General features: G+C 43.5%; 1 protein-coding gene across 11 annotated transcripts in view; it reads right to left on the bottom strand.

Annotated features, from left to right (window-relative positions):
• The window catches only part of LOC112217628 (androgen-induced gene 1 protein-like), a 51,225-nt gene that overhangs the window by 5,727 nt on the left and 23,592 nt on the right, over positions 1-21,906 (bottom strand). For 5 of the 11 annotated variants that reach the window (XM_042300746.1, XM_042300747.1, XM_042300748.1 and 2 more), the window contains exon 3: positions 16,395-16,496. In XM_042300746.1, the coding sequence (XP_042156680.1) occupies positions 16,395-16,496 (102 nt within the window). Of the gene's footprint in view, positions 1-16,394; positions 16,497-17,102; positions 17,588-18,915; positions 19,042-20,697; positions 20,799-21,906 lie in introns of those variants that run through there. The other 6 variants (XM_042300750.1, XM_042300752.1, XM_042300751.1 and 3 more) reach the window with 5 other exon arrangements.

Here is a 21,906-nt window from a genome sequence, read left to right as displayed (position 1 = left end):
GAGCAGCGGAACGCGACAGCTCCCTGACGAACGGCTCAAATTAATCAACGTGCTCACGACTCACCTGCTGTTCTTATAGACCACCTGCGCTCTGTCAGGAATAGAACCGTTACCTTACACCCCTGTGTGTGTCCGTGTCTAGGTGTCTGCGCACAGCTGAGTAGAAATAGGAGTGCTGGGTTTGAAAGCACATCGTAACAGGGTCATGCTCGGTAACAGGCTAATATCTACAGGGCAGTATACTAAAGTTAACCTTGTTTCTAGTCTGTTTCTGCTTCAGCCAATTATTCAATCATTGTCGTACCAAATAAGTTGGTATCAAGCAGAAACAGACTGAAAACCACACTGGCATTAACAAAGGCACAGGTTGGGTGGCCATGAAGGAAATGTTCTATGTGACTAATTGCAAATGGCAGCTAATGACAGTCTCTCTAGAGCTGTGGTAACCATCTGGTGGAGATGTGGAGGGTCACAGTGCGGAGACCTCCCTCTTGCGCTAATTGAAATATGAATCAGCTCCCTGAACATACACTTCCACTGAGTGGGCTAGAAGTGGCCTGGGTTCATAATACAGTATTACCATGTGGTTCATCCAAAAATGAAATAGTTTCATGTTAATGTGAATGGTAATGACTCGGCCCATATAACCATGTGGTGAGAATGTCATTCAGTGTGTTTTGGTCAGCGGCATGTGGGCAGCCTTTATGCTGGGACGTTAAAACAAAGCTTACAGTGCTCCAATGGTGCTTATCTCATAAAAAGGTCATTGGAGGACCCTGTCTGGCCTCTCGATGTATGTATTACTTACACCCGTCACTAGATGGCAGCCTTCTTACATTCAGACCAACCGAAAAGTCTCCTCCCACACCTGTCTAGCCTCAGTTGACCCAATGTACACCACATCACATCAGTAGCTATAAATGAGCCATGTTCCAATCTAACCTGTTATTTAAATACCTGACATGTTGGCTTGACACATCTCTGCCCAGAAAAAGTGTTTTTTTTTACCCTCAACTCCGCTAGTAAGTGTTATTCAGTGGTATTTATTACACATCTTACTGGCCTCTCACCACACTACAGCAGAACAGAACCTATTCTACCATGTCATGGTCACACAAATGAAGCTTTCTAATCACTCTATTGAATTGCTCTCACGACACACACACACACAGTCACAGTGAGTATCCCCATGCCATAATGGTTGTAATGCTGTAACCGTGTGTTCCTTATTACGACCTCAGTCACAATGACGAGTATTTCCTCACAGCTGGCCTCTCTCTGTCTCTGTCTGCCTCTCTCTGTCTCTGTCTTGTCTCTCTCTCACTCCGTCTGCCTCTCTCTGTCTCTGTCTGCCTCTCTCTGTCTCTGTCTGCCTCTCTCTGTCTCTGTCTGTCTGCCTCTCTCTGTCTGTCTGCCTCTCTCTGCCTCTCTGTCTCACTCCCCTTCACTCTTTGACCATAATGACATAATCTATCTAACTATATACCCGTGTCAGACCATCAGACACATGTTGTATTTGTCACATTTCAAAGTTAATCTATGTTACACTTACCTTTCTAGATTACCTCCATTTTCTTAGTGAGACAACTGGGGATATCTGTATTCATTTACATAAACTACAATCTGTTTGTAATTTGTTGTTGGTACGATAACAAGATTAAGACAAACTGACTGTTGATCTTGGAGATGAACAATAGAATTTCATACGCCTTAAATCTTTCAACCAGCCACATTTCTGGGAAGAGTGTTAGGCAAGCAACGTTCCAGTGACCTAAACCGCCAACCGTTGACTGTTAGGAAGAAACTAGAGATTGAGAGTTGAAGGCAGCTCGTTAGCCCACCTAAAGCTAACGTGTCGCTGTTAAAGCCTGGGAGTGAGCCATGACACTCAGCAGATCTATGCAGCTGCTGCAGGTGCAAATAATGATGGTAAGAAGTCCCTCATCTCCTCAGAGACATTACGTCCTCCCTGTCAGGAGACAGAGAAGAGCTCGTCCACTGCTCTACTCTACTCTCCTGGATCTGAAAGTGCTCTTGCCCGCTGTTTTATATATCTGTCTTTCCCTCACTTGTTTTCAATCTCTCAATCTCCTCTTTCTCTAATGGAAAAAAAACGTAGACATTGACACTCTTTTTCAGACAAAAAAAAAAGTTGAGGCAAGAATAACCTCTAGATTTACAGTATGGGTTTACTCGAGCACTAATGGCTATCACCTACGGGCCAATCAGGATTAGGTGGAGTGATCCAGGGGAAAGAGTTTGGTTAGCACTGCTGAGAAGAGTTCTCCCACAACAGACTCAGGCCAGTGAAGGAACCGGGTTTTGACACAAGATCCAAGAACAACCCTCCCCGCCAGTGCTCACACGTAATCTCCTTTGACTTGCCACATGAAAACCTTGTCCATGATGAGCTTTGCTCTCATGCTCCCTGACAATGCTTCTTCATTCATGCAATGGAGAGGTCTATGATTTCCATTGAACATGTTGCTTGGCAGATGCCCTGGTCCACAGTGAAGATACCCTGGAAGCTACTCAAGCTCTCCGTTTCCCCACAGAGCAATTAGGGTCAAATTCACAGCTGTAGCCTGGTTGGGATTTGAACTCGACACCCTGCGGTCAGGAGTGCGAGACCTCAGCTACTGGTGCTTCTATTTTCATTGTTGTCTGCTACTGCTATCCAAGCGCTGGGAGAGTATTTTGAAGACCTCTGAGTGTATGTTATGCAAAGCATCGTAATTACCATAACCACACACAATGGACAGCCAGAGAACAAATAAATAGACAATAAGAGAGAGCATTTCTAAACCCACAACGTCTCTAGCCTTTCCATTTGTGTCAGACTGATTCAGTTACATAACAGACTGTCCATGCACAAATGAACTGGTTCCAGTGGTCTTTGTGGCAATGACTTTAAGTGACAAAGGGGACATACGTAGGCGTACATACGTATGCACAATCACTGGGGATTCGGTGGCTTTTCTTAACCCCCCCAATGTTGAGTTACCCTGCAGTAGGTTACTAACATTGTGAGGTGAGAGCGACCCTCTCCTCCACCTCCTCTGTCACATATGGAGCATAAATTATTGGCTGGGCTCTCAGTTCCCTTTCTAATCAGGGCCAATAAAGACGCCGGACATGCTTAAGTCATTTCTCCCTGTGCACATAATGTCATGAGCTATCCCCCTTGTCCCCTCCCTCCCAGGCCAGGCCACATGTGTGTGTGTGCTGCCATCAGGGCATTGTGGGATTGTTTACGACAGTTATTTTGCTGTGGCAGGATGGGATGCCTGCTGGACTGGTGGAGGGCTCCCAGAGGGTATAGGGTGACAGAAAGAGTACTCCCTCCCAAGGTCGGGTCAAGAGTTTTCCTCCCATCACCCCCCACACTGCTCCCTCCCTGTTCCCTACACCCCCATCCCATCCCTCCCCTGCCCTTCTGGCCTGGCCTCCAGCTCCACGCCACACTCTGAGCAGCTCCCAGTCAACAGAGGGCTCACATGTCCCCATAGCCCCTATTTCCCTGTCAGCAAGCAACCCCCCCCATCATGTTTTATTTTAGACTTGTTTTTTCGCCCCCCCCCACATTAATCTAACGTGGCAGTCTCTCTCTCTCTCTCTGACCCCCAGATTGAGGAGCTCTCAGATACTTGTGGTTAAGACTGGATGCCAGCACTGTCTGTGGAAAATCCCCTCTTACAAAACAAGCGCAATTCACTCAAGCGGTCCAGGGCTAAAACAGGATAGGCCATGTCAAAAAACAAACAAATAGAAAGAGCAGAGAGGAGCGGGTTCACATTGCTCCGAAAATGGCAAGTAGTAGATGAGAAATGAATGTTTTATCTCATTATGCGTTGAGGAGCCAGCGTTCGGTATCACACCTCACCTGCTGCCACATGATCACAGATGTTTGGAAATTTACTGCAAAAGCAGAGACACACTCAAGGAGTTTGTAATTTGAACAAAATAACAAATTGTGTTTTTCTAACCAACTTACTCACGCAGTAAGCTTTACACCGGCTTTGGGAACAATGGGCAAAAAAAGCAAGCTGTGAAACGGCCATCGTTCACTGGGTCGAGATGAGTAAATATTTCCCAGTTGTCAAGGATGAGCTAGTGAGCCAGCTATGCACCCGTTTTAATGACAGGGTTTGGACGGGGGAACTTAACCTAGTAACTTTTCCAGGCTCAATGTGGCCGGCGACTCAATCATGATATAGTACACCCCTGCGCCTCCGACTGCCCTGAAATATTAGCGTCCAGAAAAATGGACCTGCAATTATCGATATTTTTTAAGTAATCCCCCAGCAGTCTGCAAACCAGAAGGAAATAGCAGAGCAGAGAACACTTCAAACGGGAAAGGATTGTTTTCCTGGCAGAGAATCAATACCATTGAACACTTGTTTTTTTTCTCTCTCTCACTCTTTCTTTCTGTTTTTCTTTCTTTCACTCACTCACTCACTCACTCACTCACTCACTCACTCACTCACTCACTCACTCACTCACTCACTCACTCACTCACTCACTCACTCCCTCGCTTGTTGGAGAAGCTGGGTTTGTTCTCTCCGGGCTAACTGAATCTGTCTCTCTCAGACACCGTGCACATCTGTTCTCCCACTTCACACACAACTGGCCCAGGCAGCAAGGTAGAATCAGATTCTTTTCAGCTAAATCTCCCGTCAAAATGATCCCCCACGGTAAGCATCTGCACGGCAGGGAGGGCTCTGAGAGCACTACATTAAAATGTTTAACAATGAGTTGCCTCTCTGTTTTCACTTAAATAAGGTCAGTCAGGAGCGAGTCAGAGCTGCGGCTTTAAGAAAGGCCTTCATTTCTGCTGAGTCTGCAGATGTCCATAGCCCTCATCACCTTGTTAGAAAGTAAAAAAACAAAAAATAAACATCAAACGCAGACTCATATCAATGATCTTTTCTGCAGTGCTGTTCTTTAACCCTCTGACACTGGAAGAGGTGTCTCTGATGACGGGGAGCAGCTTCATGCCCCTACAGGCCCCTTCAGCTCACCACCACTGTGTGTATGTGTCTGTGGCTCCAGAGGCAGTAGCCAGGCCAACGGGTGATGAGAGCTGGGTTTAGAGCGGGCCCACGGCCCTCCCGGAGAGGAGCTGTCAGCTGGACACCTGTCGACCATGGATACCTGCCACCTCCCTGCCTCAGCCCTCTAACATGCAGCCTGGGATAGTGCTGGCATTCACAGGGCCTCTTCCAAAAATACCCAGCACAGCTAAACACAAACCCCATGTTATCTTATCTTGTGTATGAGAATGCTAAGAGTGGACCTCGCTCATTATAATGGCCCCTCTGTGATATCAAATGTTATGTCACATGGGCAGAATACAACTGGTGTGAAATAAATGCAACTTTACCGTGAAATGCTTGCTTACGAGCCCTTCCCAACAATGCAGAAGATAAAGATACAAATATAATAGTAACACAAGAGCAATTATATACACCAGAATGGAGCTATATTCAGGGAGTACTATTACCAGATAAATGTGCAGGGGTACGAGGTATTTGAGGTAGATATGTACATGAAGGCAAGGCAAATTGACTAAATAATAAGAGTAAAATAAAGAACAGGGTAGCAGCAGCATATGATGAGTGTAAAAGTGCGTGTGTGCATGTGTGTTTCTGTTGTGTAGGTCTGTGTGTGTGTGTGTGTGTGTGTGTGTGTGTGCATACAGTTGAAGCCGGAAGTTTGCATACACTTAGGTTTTTCAACCACTCCACAAATGTCTTGTTAACAAACTATAGTTTTGGCAAGTCATCTACTTTGTGCATGACACAAGTAATTTTTCCAACAATTGTTTACAGATCAATTATTTAACTTATAATGCACTGTATCACAATTCCAGTGGGTCAGAAGTTTACATACACTAAGTTGACTGTGCCATTAAACAGCTTGGAAAATTCCAGAAAATGATGCTTTTAAAAGCATCTGATAGACTAATTGACATCATTTGAATGTGTACATGTGGATGTATTTCAAGGCCAACCTTCAAACTGCCTCTTTGCAAAGTGCCTCTTTACTTGACATCATGGGAAAATCAAAAGAAATCAGCCAAGACCTCAGAAAAAAAATTGTGGACCTCCACACGTCTGGTTCATCCTTGGGAGCAATTTCCAAATGCCTGAAGGTACCTTCATCTGTACAAACAATAGTACGCAAGTATAAACACCATGGGACCACGCAGCCATCATACCACTCAGGAAGGAGACGCGTTCTGTCTCCTAGAGATGAACGTAATTTGGTGCGAAAAGTGCAAATCAATCCCAGAACACCAGCAAAGGACCTTGTGAAGATGCTGGAGGAAACAGGTACAAAAGTATCTATATCCACAGTAAAACGAGTCCTATATCGACACAATCTGAAAGGCCGCTCAGCAAGGAAGAGGCCACTGCTCCAAAACCGCCATAAAAAAAGACAAGACTATGGTTTGCAACTGCACATGGGGACAAAGATCATACTTTTTTGGAGAAATGTCCTCTGGTCTGATGAAACAAAAATAGAACTGTTTGGCCGTAATGATCATCGTTATGTTTGGAGGAAAGGGGGGGATGCTTGCAAGCCATAGAACACCATCCCAACCTTGAAGCACGGAGGTGGCAACATGTTGTGGGGGTGCTTTGCTGCAGGAGGGACTGGTGCACTTCACAAAATAGATGGTACCCATGAGGAAGGAAAATTATGTGGATATATTGAAGCAACATCTCAAGAGATCAGTCAGGAAGTTAAAGCTTGGTCACAAATGGGTCTTCCAAATGGACAATGACCCCAAACATACTTCCAAAGTGGTGGCAAAATAGCTTAAGGACAACAAAGTCAAGGTATTGGAGTGGCCATCACAAATCCCTGACCTCAATCCTATAGAAAATTTGTGGGCAGAACTGAAAAAGTATGTGCGAGCAAGGAGGCCTACAAACCTGACTCAGTTACACCAGCTCTGTCAGGAGAAATGGGCCAAAATTCACCCAACTTATTGTGGGAAGCTTGTGGAAGCTACCTGAAATGTTTGACCCAAGTTAAACAATTTAAAGGCAATGCTACCCAATACTAATTGAGTGTATGTAAACTTCTGACCCACTGGGAATGTGATGAAAGAAATAAAAGCTGAAATAAATAATTCTCTCTACTATTATTCTGACATTTCACATTCTTAAAATAAAGTGGTGATCCTAACTGACCTAAGACAGGGAATTTTTTTACTAGGATTAAATGTCAGGAATTGTGAAAAACTGAGTTTAAATGTATTTGGCTAAGGTGTATGTAAACTTCTGACTTCAACTGTATGTAGGGAATGTGTGTGGGTTTTGTGTGGGAGTGTCAATGTAGTGTGTGTGAGTGAGTGTGTGTATATGGTTTGTATATATATCCTAGGGAAATGTCAGTGCAGGTAGTTCGGGTAACATTAATTGACTTTTTAGCAGTCTTATGGCTTGGGGGTAGAAGCTGTCTCGGAGCCTCTTGGTCCGAAAGCCCGATGCTCTGGTACCATTTGCCGGATGATAGCAGAGTGAACAATCTATGACTAGGGTGGCTGGAGTCTTTGGCAATTTTTCGGGCCATCCTCTGACATCACCTGATATAGAGGTCCTGGAGGGCAGGGAGTCGGCCCCAGTGATGTACTGGGATGTCTGCACCACCCTCTGTAGCGCTTTGCGGTCAAGGGTGGTACATTTGCCATACCAAGCAGTGACGCAGCCAGTCAAGATGCTCTCGATGGTGCAGCTGTAGAACTTTCTGAGGATCCGAGGGCCCATGCAATACAAATATTCCGCCTCCTGAAGGGGAAGAGGCACTGCTGTGCACTCTTCACGACTGTGCGGGTGTGTGTGGATCTTGTAATTTCCTTGATGTGGACGCCAAGGAATTAGAAGCTCTCGACCCACTCCACAGCAGCCCCGTCGATGTGGATGGGGGCGTGCTCTCCCCTCTTTCTCCTGTAGTCCACGATCAGCTCATTTGTCTTACTGACGATGAGGGAGAGGTTGTTGTCCTATCACATTACATATGGAATGACTGTCATACTTTCAAATCAGCTTATTAGCTACATTTGAATGATTGTAGTATCAGATGGACCTCTAATTGTGACATCACACTGTTGTCTGATGGGCTATATTAAAAATCTGCTCCATGCATCGAACAACAACACATGCTCGTCTGTGTGACTGACTACCATCCTGACACGTGCTGTGCGGATTTGCTGTTCACCTGCTATTTTTACGAGTCTGTTGTGATGCGCAACTCTTTTAGCGTAACTATAGCAGACAGAGAACGCTCTCAAAACCGCCTGACGCCCGGTGAATTTGGCCGCTTCCTGGTTCGCTCATCTGCGCTCAGAAACCCGTTTCTGGAATCCTGAACCGAACAAATTTCAGCAGATGTGAAAACCTTTGAGAGACGGCCAACATCTCCTAAACCAAATAAGCAAGTCTAAGTTGACGGGGAGAGGCTCACTGCTGAGTAGCTAATGATGCCAGGTTATTTTGTTCTTCTGCACTCCTCCACAACACTCCCACCATCCCCTCCCTCTGTTTTCCCTCCAACGTCTGTGTGTGATATAAAGAACAGTTCATGGCAGGCCCACAAGGTTTCCGTGAAAAATGTTACACCATGTTTTAATACGCTCCTCTTGGTTTTACGGGTCTTCCCAGGACGAAGCTCTAAACAGGAAGATTTTCTCGAGAGGCATTGTTTGAGAAGCTTGAGAAGTCGGGCTTAACCTAATGTACATTTCAGGCGGGGTGTGTGTCTGTGTGAAAAGGGGTGGGAGTTTAGGGGTGGAGGGAGGAGATAGGCAGGAAGCATTAGCTGGCGTTTTCATGACACAGAGGTACAAAAATGCACCTCTTGGGAGAATCTTGACGGATATTGTCCGAGGCATGAGAAACAGTACGCAGAGACTTTTGATATGATGACTTACCACAGAGCAGAGGTTAAAGATGTCCTGTGTCATACAAATGAAACAAGCAACAATATCTCCTTCCTTATCCACTGAAAATGATGGCATTTGACTTCCCCTCAACATCTAATTACATTGAAGCATAATCAGTGTGGAGAAATGAAAGCTAGGGCCGTTTGGTTCTCCCACTGGGGATTGGATTGCTGTGTAATGTCTCCCATTAGGAAGGAGAGAAGAGGATGATTGCATTGTACGACAGATAGGAGCCAGATGTCTCACAGGATGTATAAATCTGAAGCATCCGTTTAGAACATCTTCTCACCACCAAATATGGTGATGAGAGGAAGTCCAGTGGCGGGAAGTGGGAGGAGATGGAGCTAGATGAAACTTGGCTGACTCTCTGCTTATTCTCTCATCGATTAAATATTACATCTCAATACAGTTTTCTGTTCCCAAAACCTAAAATATGTTACGAACAGAGCACAGTTTTTTAGACTTCACTTGACCCTTTGTACAAGTTTTAAAAATTGTATTGTTTAGGAGTGCAAGGGCGTTTTGAGTTATTGCACACGTGGCATTTAGAGTAGGCATTCCCTAACGGAAATATGCAAATACATACTAGAATGCCCCAATAGAATCTCGCTAGCTGGTGCTTGGCTCTGCCCACCTGCTTGCTTGTCATGCCCAATATGCTTCATTTGTTCCCATTGGAAACAATGCAATGATATATCTTGGGCTCTGCTGGCAGTCTTGATGTGATTATCTCATGTTATGACAGGCTGTCCTGGATGAAAATGCCTGGCACCAGTGTTAGGGCTTCCCTGGGCTAGAGTGGGCACGCTGTGTAGTGATGATGTGCCTAACTCTTGATGCCAGCTTGGGCCATGACCTTTGACCTAACCCTGAGGACAGGACAGGCCAGTTGGGAGAGGCCTGCACTGGGATGGAGGGATTAAATAGGAAGGGAAAAGGGGTGAAGGAAGGCCACCCTCTAGAATAGTAGAGTTATCGATCACAGGCTAGATAGCACCTCTGGCCTTGTGTTGTCAACGATGCCTCTTACCATTCTCAATGATTTGTTGTGACCGACTTGTCTTTACTGGGCGTTAATCACAATGAAACTGGCCCATTCTGCTCTCTGGAAGAACCTGGGGGAGCTGAGTCCTAAAATAACGTATGCCTGCCTTTCTCTTATTCTTCACTCGTCTTCTCCTCCCTCTGCCATCCCAGCCCCAACTGAGCATGTCTTACATAAGACTGGGTTACACTTTGTCCTTCGTGAGATATTGAACACCTGCCAGTAATAACATACAGATCCCATCTGTCACTTTCCAGATTTTCTAAAAGGCTGCAGGTAGTAAGCGTGTAAAAACGAACACTTACATGACTATATAATGGCAGACAGAGAAAACATGAACAAGCAGTAGAAAATGAAGCAAGGTATAGTGTGGTTTTGGGTTTGATTGTTACATACATGCTCAGTCAGGTTATGGGACAGTGTTATGCACTCTCAAGTACCCTGGTATGTCTAATGAAGCGCAATGATGATACCCAACTACCTTTAATAGCTCTACGGATCCTACTACTAGACTGCAATCCAGAGACATACACCGCTGTGCTGCTATCTCGTCACACCTAACATCTTATATTACAACGCCCCACAAAAGAGTTATCTACATTATGACACTACATGGAGAATTCTGTGGGACTGCCCTGAGTGATGGGCCTAGTCATCAGATAACGCAAGGAACACTAGGCCCTATAACAGGTCGAAATGATATATGTCAAGGTACAAATGTAGGAGGACCCACAATTGCCTTTATACCTGCAATAAAAAAATGTGTCATGTCAGCTAATAAACTTTGATTCATGTGCCCATGTGCCAGGCAGCTATGGACAATGCCCACCAGAGGGCAATCTTATTTCAGCTGCCTCTGTCTTACCTGGACTGTAACAGTGAGGTGTTTTATCAGTCCAAGACATAGGAAGCACCACAGAGTTCCGAACATGACTGAATGATTTAGGTGGGAGGTGCAGTGCTGTAACAATGGGGGAAGTCTGGTTAACAGTGGGCTACGCCTAGCTACGTCTTTCTCATTATGAATGGGGTGTTCGCCTCATCTGTGTTTGCGTTCTTGAGGTTGCACCTAAAGCGGCTTGGGATCCAAGTGTGCCTACGGTACGTAATGTGAGGTCTACAAGAGTTCTGAAAAACAGTCGACTTAACACAAACACTTCTGTTTCTCGTAGTAAAAGTGTCTTCTCTTTGGTCCGGGTAATAGCATTGGTTGAAGTTACACTACATAAACTACTGCAGTTTAAAGATCATTCATAGGACTTCCTACACTCCTGCCCAAATCCATGTAACGCACCCAGAAATGTCACATCTCTGTGAGAGATGCAAAAAGCACAAAGGATGTTGTGGTCCTGTGATAAACTGACACCGTTCTGGGATTATGTGCAGTATGTGCTGTATGTGCTGTCATTTCATTGTGTCTAGGAATTTATATCCATCCATCTCCACAATTATGTCAGTTGGGAAATGTAAATATTGGTGAACAATATCAGAGTAAGTTTTGTGATCTAAGTCTAATTGCTGCAAAAATAACAAAGTGGAGGACTGAACTATCTAGTGATGCCACTGGGTTTTGTCAGTTATGAAGTGAAACAAAAACCAGAGGTAATTGACAAAATGTGGAAACCGTATGTTGATCACCTTGGGGAATGTGTTGTATAGTGGCCATTTTGTTTGTGTGTTGTGTTGTTTGTGGGGTGCCGTGGAAAAACAATAACAAATAAATACAACTAAAAAGAAAAGAACTTGAAAGCTGTCTGGAACTGTATGTAACTCCTTAGGTGTTGGTAAACCAAACATGTCATTACCAACCATGTGGACACCATTAGAGTGCATTGGAAGCCTGAATCATCCTAGCAGTATATTGGAAGGGATGTTGATCGGTCGTAGCCCTACTAAGAGAGACCTCTACTTTCACAAGAGTTACAGTAGGGACTGTTAAGTCTTACTTTAAATGGATATCTCCTCTGTCCCAGTCTTAAATTCCAAAGTCACAGCAGGGGCTTACAGTTCGAGACAATCTTCTCCTCTGCGAAAGGCCTATTCCACATTTGTCTGTGGGCACTGCTATTTTCCACTCTTAACGACTGCCTGCAAATCCAGCACAAGGAATTGGACTGAAACGCAGCAAATAGTTCAGAGACAGTTTAAGAGGCAGTCTACAGAGTTTACAGCCTCTTCAGTCCAATCACTGTACTAACTTCGAAACTAATGAGAGACAGTCAGGGAGAAAAATCGCATTAGATAGATAAACAGACGGGAATGAGGAGGGGATATTGAAAATGCACGTATAACTACATTGTTGGTACAACCATGTGTGACGAACTCTTTCAAATAATCCAAATGCATTTCCACTGGCACATGACAAAGGAACATAGAGAGGGAACACACGCAGAGTTAAAGAGGAGGGACATGAATAGTTGATGTTGGGCAAATCAGAGAGCTGCTCTTATGAAAAGGGTGCTGTGGTGTATCACATTGTCTCTCCGGCTTTACACTTGGCAGCGCAACTAAAGGCCTGCCCAACATAGGGGGTGTTTACCAGGGATAATCATTCATAAAGGCCCCAGTGCACAATGAGGTCCATCTCAAGGCACAGTGTCATTTAAATGTCCCCTGAAGCGACGTGCTGAATTAAATATAAGGTGGCCCAGACAGAGCGAGAGATGGATAAAGGCTTCCTTCTAATTCCACAGGGGCCGAACAAGAATACCTTCAAACTTGCAACTTGTCGGTTTCTCTCTCAATCTTATCTATTGTTTAGTCAGTTTCTGTCTCTCTCATTGTTGTTTTTGAGAACCGGGACATTGGTATCGAGTTCCATCCCTACACGTATCCCTCTGGGGAAATGTGAGATGTTTACTTCCGCGTTGACGCGCGTTGAGCTGCTTTGAACCTGGACTGTGGGAGATGGCTGGCATTAACATTACAGTAGAGACAGAGAGAGGCCCTCTGTGACAGCCCTCTTTCGGCAGCCCACTAATTACATAGTGGAGATGTGGATTATTGTCAAAGTGAGTTTGATGCAGGTAAACTGCCTCCTGATGGTTGGGTGGAACTCTCGCAGTGAACGCGCGACACCGAACTCTTCAAGTGGCGATGAAATGACTCTGCCCTAATTGTCAGAGCCACATTAAGGGAGTCCTGTTAAGCTTGTCAAACATGCAGCACCGGGTTTGACAACATCAAAACGTGTGCTGAGGAAAACTGTCCCGTCTATTCCCACTTTGGTTGCAAATGCTCCGGAATTCACACTGGTTTATTTTCTCTGCCTTTGTGTAAATTCTTGAAGGCAAATCTCTTGACGGCAGATCTGCACTTTCCATGGCACACTTTTCAAGTCACGTCTCGCTTTACTTTGTGAACTTGAAATGAATATTCAGGGAGGGATATTCTGTATAAATGAACAGAACGTTACTAGGTTATTCAGTGGGATATAATTTTGACAGTACTACACGCTGTACCAACAGCATCGTAATCAGACCACTCCTTACCGAGTCTATAAAACATTTCTCTGTTCTCTTTGTGCATTCCCTGAATAAACGTTATCTCTAGGGCTGTGTGCAGCAGTGCACTGTGTCAGGGACTGTGTCCGGATGGTCTGTCGTATCTCCCACCCAGAGAGAAAGGTGAGACCGGGTTTCTATCAACACCTCGCTCCCTGTGTGCACCAAGGCTTCATTGTGTGGTAGACAGGGTGCAAAATACCTCCCGACCGCCTTCCTTTGCTATGTTAGATCCCACCGCCTGCCGGTGTATTTGAATCTTCAAAACAGCCGCCACGTGATAAGCAGTGTGAGGAGGAGATATATATATACATATACAGTCCAAAAGTTGGGGGTCACTTAGAAATGTCCTTGTTTTTGAAAGAAAAGCACTTTTTTTTTGTCCATTTAAAATAACATCAAATTCATCAGAAATACAGTGTAGATATTGTTAATGTTGTAAACGACTATGTTCCGACTATGTCCCTCCTGTGTTCCAATGGCACGTTGTGTTAGCTAATCCAAGTTTATCATTTTAAAAGGCTAATTGATCATTAGAAAAACCTTTTGGAAGTATGTTAGCACAGCTGAAAACTGTTGTTCTGATTAAAGAAACAATAAAACTGGCCTTCTTTAGACTAGTTGAGTATCTGGAGCATCAGCATTTGTGGGTTCGATTACAGGCTCAAAATGGCCGGAAACAAAGTACATTCTTCTGAAACTCGTCAGTCTATTCTTGTTCTGAGAAATGAAGGCTATTCCATGCGAGAAATTGCCAAGAAACTGAAGATCTCGTACAACGCTGTGTACTACTCCCTTCACAGAACAGCGCAAACTGGCTCTAACCACAATAAAAAGAGGAGTGGGAGGCCCCGGTGCACAACTGAGCAAGAGGACAAGTACATTAGTATCTAGTTTGAGAAACAGATGCCTTACAAGTCCTCAACTGTCAGCTTCATTAAATAGCACCCGCAAAACGCCAGTCTCAACGTCAACAGTGAAGAGGTGACTCCGGGATTCTGGCCTTCTAGGCAGAGTTGCAAAGAAAAAGCCATATCTCAGACTGACCAATAAAAATAAAAGATTAAGATGGGCAAAAGAACACAGACAACTGGACAGAGGAACTCTGCCTAGAAGGCCAGCATCCCGGAGTCGCCTCTTCACTGTTGACGTTGAGACTGGTGTGAAGATGGTGTGGAGTGAAGATATATATATATACACATACACACACACACAGTGTATATACAGGGCTGAACCAGGCCACACTCTCTTGCTCTGTAGTGAACTGTAATAGCACTCACAGGCCAGGCTGCCAAACAGTAACAGGGTTCGGTCACTCTCTCCTCATACCGAGGGGAGCTGGAGACAGTTGCCGTGGCAGCGGGGGTAAACAAACAAATGCGGTACCATGAAATGCAGGAAAATAGTTACTGTGGAGTAATAACTCTGCTGCTGCAGTCGTCACCCGTCCGGTGCTCAGCACTCACATACTGTATCTGGAGGCTTTGCATATCATGAATTGTTTTCAGCTGTTGGACCCGTTGTGGGTTTTCCCTGGGGTCAGCCTTTAGTAAAATAGTTAGCAGGACTGGAGGCCAGATCACCTTCTGTGAGTGTCTGTTCTGGGTTAAACTCATGTTGGTCCACCTGATTGTTGAGGCGCGGGGTAACATCTCGTCCTGACTTAAAGACTCTTGGTCTGTATTTAATCGGAGCATTTGGGACTTGAATTGACCGTAGCAACACAGACTCCAACACACACAACAAACAACACTCCCGGCACGCGCTGAAGTGGATATGGGTCGGGGTAATACGCTTGAGGAAATTAGACCGGCATTTTTGCATAGCGCCGCTGGAAAATGATCGGATTTATCTCTCACGTGAATGGAAAGATCGCATATCCATAGTTACAATCAAAACAAGGCTTTATTCCACGGTTTGACTGCCAAATCTATGCTGATATTCTGTAGTATGGCCCATTAAACACCAATTAATATCATCATACATAATGCCTTGGACATTTACATACACCCAAATTGCTTACACAGAATTTCCCACAGTCTTTGTGAACAGTTATTGTTATGTAGCAACCAGTCTGTGTACTATTATTGGTTGCTAGCAGTGACAGACTACTACAGTATGTTGCATCCGTCAAGATATCCATTGAGGCTTCTTTATACACTGTCTATGGACACAGCTGGAGGCTCGACTCTTGATGCAGGATTGGGATGTGATTGTGGAGCCAAAAGACATGCAGCACGGGCGCAGGGATGCACGAATGCACACACACACACACACACACCGAACGAACACATCCATCAATCACCAGTGTAACCAGCTAGAATAACAAGCCTTTCATCTAATTGTGGCAGCCGGAGGGCTTCGGTTCCACCAGATAGATATCACTAGTTACACAACCTCTTCCCATTGTTTTGACTGCTGACGTCAACATGACCATAGAGAAGATTATTGGGGGGAACAAGATGTGCCTCACTACTGTGTCTGCTATTATGGGAAGCGTTTAGGCACCATTAGCTGCCCATTGTCCACTGTGACTGATGTGTTTGGGGCTCCAGATATGCTTTCAAATGTCTATTTATTTACTGAGTGGGCTCTTAAATAGAGTGGGGAAAATGGAAAAATGCTCTATAATACATACCTCTTCTTGATAACATGTTTGTAAATTATAATGATAAATAACAAATATTACCACAGAGAAGTGTGATGGGTGAAATAACATTTATCTTTGGGACTAAATAACATTTGTCTTTTGGACCCAAATGTTGAGCAAAAATGAAAGATTTTTTTTATCGTATTCTAGCTACCTAAACACCCTGTACTAACCACGCTAAATAATCAACACTGTAACGCTATGACAGGTCTCGGAACAGTATAGTAAACAGACAGTACTCACCATGCCATGGTTGAGCCACTGGGGTATGAAGTTGTCCAGAAGTCTGGGGTACACCAGGTCTCTGTCATACAAGTATAGGGCCCAGAACATGGTCACCACAAACTGCAGAGAGACAAGGACACAGAGACATGGTGAGGACATAGTGAGGACATACAGTAGAAGACATAGCGAGGACATAGGAGACATAGTGAGGACATAGGAGACCTAGTGAGGACATAGGAGACATAGCGAGGACATAGTGAGGATATAGGATTCATAGTGAGGATATAGGATTAATAGTGAGGATATAAGAGACTGTGAGGTTATAGGCTATATAGTGAGGACGTAGGAGACATAGTGAGGACATAGAGAGACATAGTAAGGACATAGAGAGACGTAGTAAGGACAAAGAGTGACATAGTGAGGACAAAGAGAGTAGAGACAGTGATGACATCAGTTACATGAAAAGAAGATTAACTATCAAACAATCATGAATCACAAAGATAAACAATCAAACAGATAATCCACATAGAGAAGATAAAATGTTTATGTAAGACAGCAATAGAGCTTACATTTCTCAGAAAACCCATTCATCAAAAAGTCATGTTTAGGATTAATTAAAAGTTAGATTTCACTGCACTTCACATAAGCATATTGGTTGACGTGGAAATACTACGATTGAATATTGAAACAATGCATGGCGAGTCTATAAATATGTGACACACATACCATTACACACCCAAATGTACAGCACCATGAGCCATATCATGGCTCACACCATCCAGCTAGGCACTGTCATACAGTATATCACCCTATATCCCAGTGGGCAAAACCTGGTTGAAAAGATGTCAAAATTATTATATTTTAAGAAAACTTATTCTGGTCGCAAACTGGTTGAAAAAAAAAAATGTAATTTTTACTGAACACCATATGACAAGTGGATCATAATTGTGACCACTATATGATGGGCTATATTACAGTGCCTTCAGGAAGTATTCACACCCCTTGACTTTTTTAGTTGTATTACAGCCTGAATTTTTATGTTGTGTCAATGACTTACACACAATACCCCATAATGTCAAAGTGGAATTATGGTAAATCAAAATTTTAAAAAGGAAAGCTGAAATGTATTGAGTCAATAATTATTCAACCCCTTTGTTATGGCAAGCCTTAATAAGTTCAGGAGTACACAGCTTCTTAACAAGTCACATAATACCTCATCTCTGTAGCCCACACATACAATTATCTATAAATTCAGCCGAGCAGTGAATTTCAAACACAGATTCTACCACAAAGACCAGGGAGGTTTTCCAATGCTTAGCAAAGAAGGGCACCTATTGGTAGATGGATAAAAAAAAAAGCATGGTGGTTATTAATTACACTTTGGATGGTGTATCAATACACCCAGTCACTACAAAGATACGGCGTCCTTCCTAACTCAGAGGAAGGAAACTGCTCAGGGATTTCACCATGAGGCCAGTTTTCTACTATCACAGCCATTAAACTCTGAGTATGAATCAACAACATTGTAAGTTACTCCACAATACTAACCTAAATGACAGAGTGAACAGAAGGAAGCCTGTACAGAATGAACATTCATTATGTTTGTAATAAGGCACTGAAGTAAAGCTGCAAAAAATGTGGCAAAGAAATACATTTTATGTCCTGAATACAAAGCGTTACATTTGTGGCGAATCACATCACTGAGTACCACTCTTCATATTTTCAAGCCTGGTGGTGGCTGCATCATGTTATGGGTATGCTTGTCATCGGCAAAGACGAGACAGAATAGTACAGGCAAAATCCTAGAGGAAAACCTGGTTCAGTCTGCTTTCCAAAAGACACGGAGAGACAAATTCACCTTTCAGCAGGACAATAACCTAAAACACGAAGCCAAATATACACTGGAGTTGCTTACCAAGATGACATTGAATGTTCCTGAGTGGCCTAGTTGCAGTTTTGACATAAATCGTTTTGAAAATCTATGGCAACTTGACAGAGCTTGAAGAAAATAATGTGCAAACATTTTACAATCCAGATGTGCAAAGCTCTTAGACTTACCCAGGGGTGTGAATACTTATGTAAATGAGGTATTTTTGTATTTAATTTTCAATCAATTTGCAAACATTTCTATCAACATGTTTTCACTTTGTCATTAACAGGGTATTGTGCGTAGATAAGTGAGGATTTGAACAAAATGTGGAAAAGTCAAGAGGTATGAATACTTTCTGAAGGCACTGTATATACGGGTCATAGTTAAGACATCATAACCTGAATGACCACCTGATTACAGCTTATTACCTACTGTAACACGTATTGCAGAGGATGAAGTTTGATATTGAATACATGGTTCATTACATTTCTATGGGTTTCTATAGGCACCAATTCATGTTTCAATATGCAACATATTCTTTTACATTTAAAATATATCAAGCAATGGCTAAAACAAATATACATCAAAACATTTTGCACATCTGCATACAGTAATTGTTTCATAATTCACCCACAGACATTACATGCATAGAAAGACTGGGACACAGACTATAAAGGCTCATTGTTTTATTCATGATTAGAGTGGTGTGATGGGGTAGATCCTCATGGACCTCTGAGCACAGAAGACTATCTGGAGCGTAGTGGCCGCCTTGAAGAGTCGTGTGATGTGTCAGATCTGAAATGAACAGAATCAGTGCATCACAACTTTATCAATTTGAGATTTTAAAGAAAACTAGAAAATAACATTCCTGAAGAAACTTGACTCAGCTGACTAAATGTATTTCCATGGTACGAGTTGAAGACGTTTGTGGCAGTTATAGATTAGAGTTGTCTTCAAAAAAGAGCAACTTGTACAAAACATTAGGAACATCTGCTCTTTCAATGACATAGCCTGACCAGATGAATCCATCTGAAAGCAATGATCCCTTATTGATAACACCTGTTAAATCCACTTCAATCAGTGTAGATGAAGGGGAGGAGACAGATTAAAGGAGGATGTTTAAGCCTTAAGACAATTGAGAAATGGATTGTGCATGTGTGCTATTCCGAAGGTGAATGTGCAAGACAAAAGATTGAAGTGCGATGTAATGTGATGTAAAGTTGTGATGCACTGACTACAAAGGGAAGCACAGCCGAGAGCTGCCCGGTGACACAAGCCTACCAGACGGGCTAAACTACTTCTATGCTCGCTTCGAGGCAAATAACACTAAAACATGCATGATAGCACCAGCTGTTCCAGAAGACTGTGATCACGCTCTCCACAGCCGATGTGAGTAATACCTTTAAACAGGTCAACATTCACAAGGCCGCAGGGCCAGACGGATTACCAGGACGTGTACTCCGAGCATGCGCTGACCAACTGGCAAGTGTCTTCACTGACATTTTCAACCTCTCCCTGTCCTAGTCTGTAATACCAACATGTTTTAAGCAGACCACAATAGTGCCTGTGCCCAAGAACACTAAGGTAACCTGCCTAAATGACTACTGACCCGTAGCTCTTACGACTGTAGCATGAAGTGCTTTGAAAGGCTGGTCATGGCTCACATCAACACCATTATACCAGAAACCCTAGACCCACTCAATTTGCATACCGCGCCAACAGATCCACAGATGATGCCATCTCTATTGCACTCCACAGTGCCCTTTCCCACCTGGACAAAAGGAACACCTATGTGAGAATGCTATTCATTGACTACAGCTCAGCATTCAATACCATAGTTCCCTCAAAGCTCATCATTAAACTAAGGACCCTGGGACTAAACACCTCCCTCTGCAACTGGATCCTGGATTTCCTGATGATTTGGCATGGGTCCTCAAATCCTCAAAAGGTTCTACAGCTGCACCAGAGAGAGCGTCCTGACTAGTTGCATCACTGCCTGGTATGGAAACTGCTTGGCCTCTGACCGCAAGGCACTACAGAGGGTAGTGCGAACGGCCCAGTACATCACTGGGGCCAAGCTTCCTGCCATCCAGGACCTCTATATCAGGCGGTATCAGAGGAAGGTCCTAAAAATAGTCAAAGACTCCAGCCACCCTAGTCATAGACTGTTCTCTCTGCTACCGCACGGCAAGCGGTACCGGAGCGCCAAGTCTAGGTTCCAAGAGGCTTCTAAACAGCTTCTACTCCCAAGCCATAAGACTCCTGAACACCTAATCAAATGGCTACCCAGACTATTTGCATTGCTGCTACTCTCTGTTATCATCTATGCATAGTCACTTTAATAACTCTACCTACATGTACATATTACCTCAACTAACCGGGGCCCCTCAGGGGGTGCAACTCAATATATGGGAAGGTGTTCCTAATATTTTGTATACTCATTGTACATACTTTGTGTCCTCCTCCACCACGACAGTCAGGGGCACATTTTAGGACTTTCCAGAGGGCCCGTAACACAACCTCCTGAGTGTTCTGACTTTTCTTGACACTTACTGAAAGCATAAAAATATAAGACAATAAATTAACGATTTGGCATAATGTGAGCATGCAGGATATGACAGAACAGTAATACACAGTAAAACGATCTTTAACAGTCAGAATGTACAAAAAAATGTTTCAATAACATTGGTTTCCTTCCAACCACTTTATGCAAGTAATGTACAAGTTGGAAAAAAATACTGTGTCATTTACATGCTGTAAGTATTCACACCCCTGAGTCAATACTTTGTAGAAGCACCTTTTGTAGCGGTTACAGATGTGAGTCTTTCTGGGTATGTCTGTAAGAGATTTCCACACCTGGATTGTGAAACATTTGCCCATTATTCTTTTCAAAATGGTTGTTGATCCTTGCTATACAACCATTTTAAGGTCTTGCCACAGATTTTCAAGTAGATTTAACTGAAAATTGTAACTCGGACACTCAGTAACATTCACTGTCTTCTTGGTAAGCAACTCCATTGTAGATTTGGCCTTGTGTTTTAGGTTATTGTTCTGCTGAAAGGCGAATTCATTCATCTCCCAGTGTCTGGTGGAAAGCAGACTGAACCAGGTTTTCCTCTAGGAATTTTCCTGTGCTTAGCTCCATTCCGTTTATTTTTTTATCCTGAAAAACTCCAGTCCTTAACGATTACAAGCATACCCAAAACATGAAGCAGTCACCACTATGCTTGAAAATATGGAGAATGGTAATCAGTAATGTCAAACATAACTCTTGTATTCAGGACAAAAAGTTAATTGCTTTGCCACATTTTTTTGCAGTATTACTTTAGTGCCTTGTTGCAATCAGGGTGCATGTTTTGGAATATTTTTTATTCTGTACAGGCTTCCTTCTTTTCACTCTGTCATTTAGGTTAGTATTGTGGAGTAACTACAATGTTGTTCCATCCTCAGTTTTCTCCTATCACAGCCATTAAACTCTAACTGTCATGGTGAAATCCCTGAGTGGTTTCCTTCCTCTCCGACAACTTGAGTTAGGAAGGATGCCTGTATCTTTGTAGTGCCTGGGTGTATTTATACACCATCCAAAGTGTAATTAATAACTTCCCCATGCTCAAAGGGATATTCTTTTTTTTTTTACCCATCTACCAATAGGTGCAATTA

This window comes from Oncorhynchus tshawytscha, linkage group LG18 (genome assembly GCF_018296145.1).
Source record: "Oncorhynchus tshawytscha isolate Ot180627B linkage group LG18, Otsh_v2.0, whole genome shotgun sequence".
Classification (NCBI taxonomy): domain Eukaryota; kingdom Metazoa; phylum Chordata; class Actinopteri; order Salmoniformes; family Salmonidae; genus Oncorhynchus; species Oncorhynchus tshawytscha.
The sequence above is the reverse complement of the archived record's forward strand: the minus strand, read 5'-3'. Positions and strand labels throughout refer to the sequence as shown.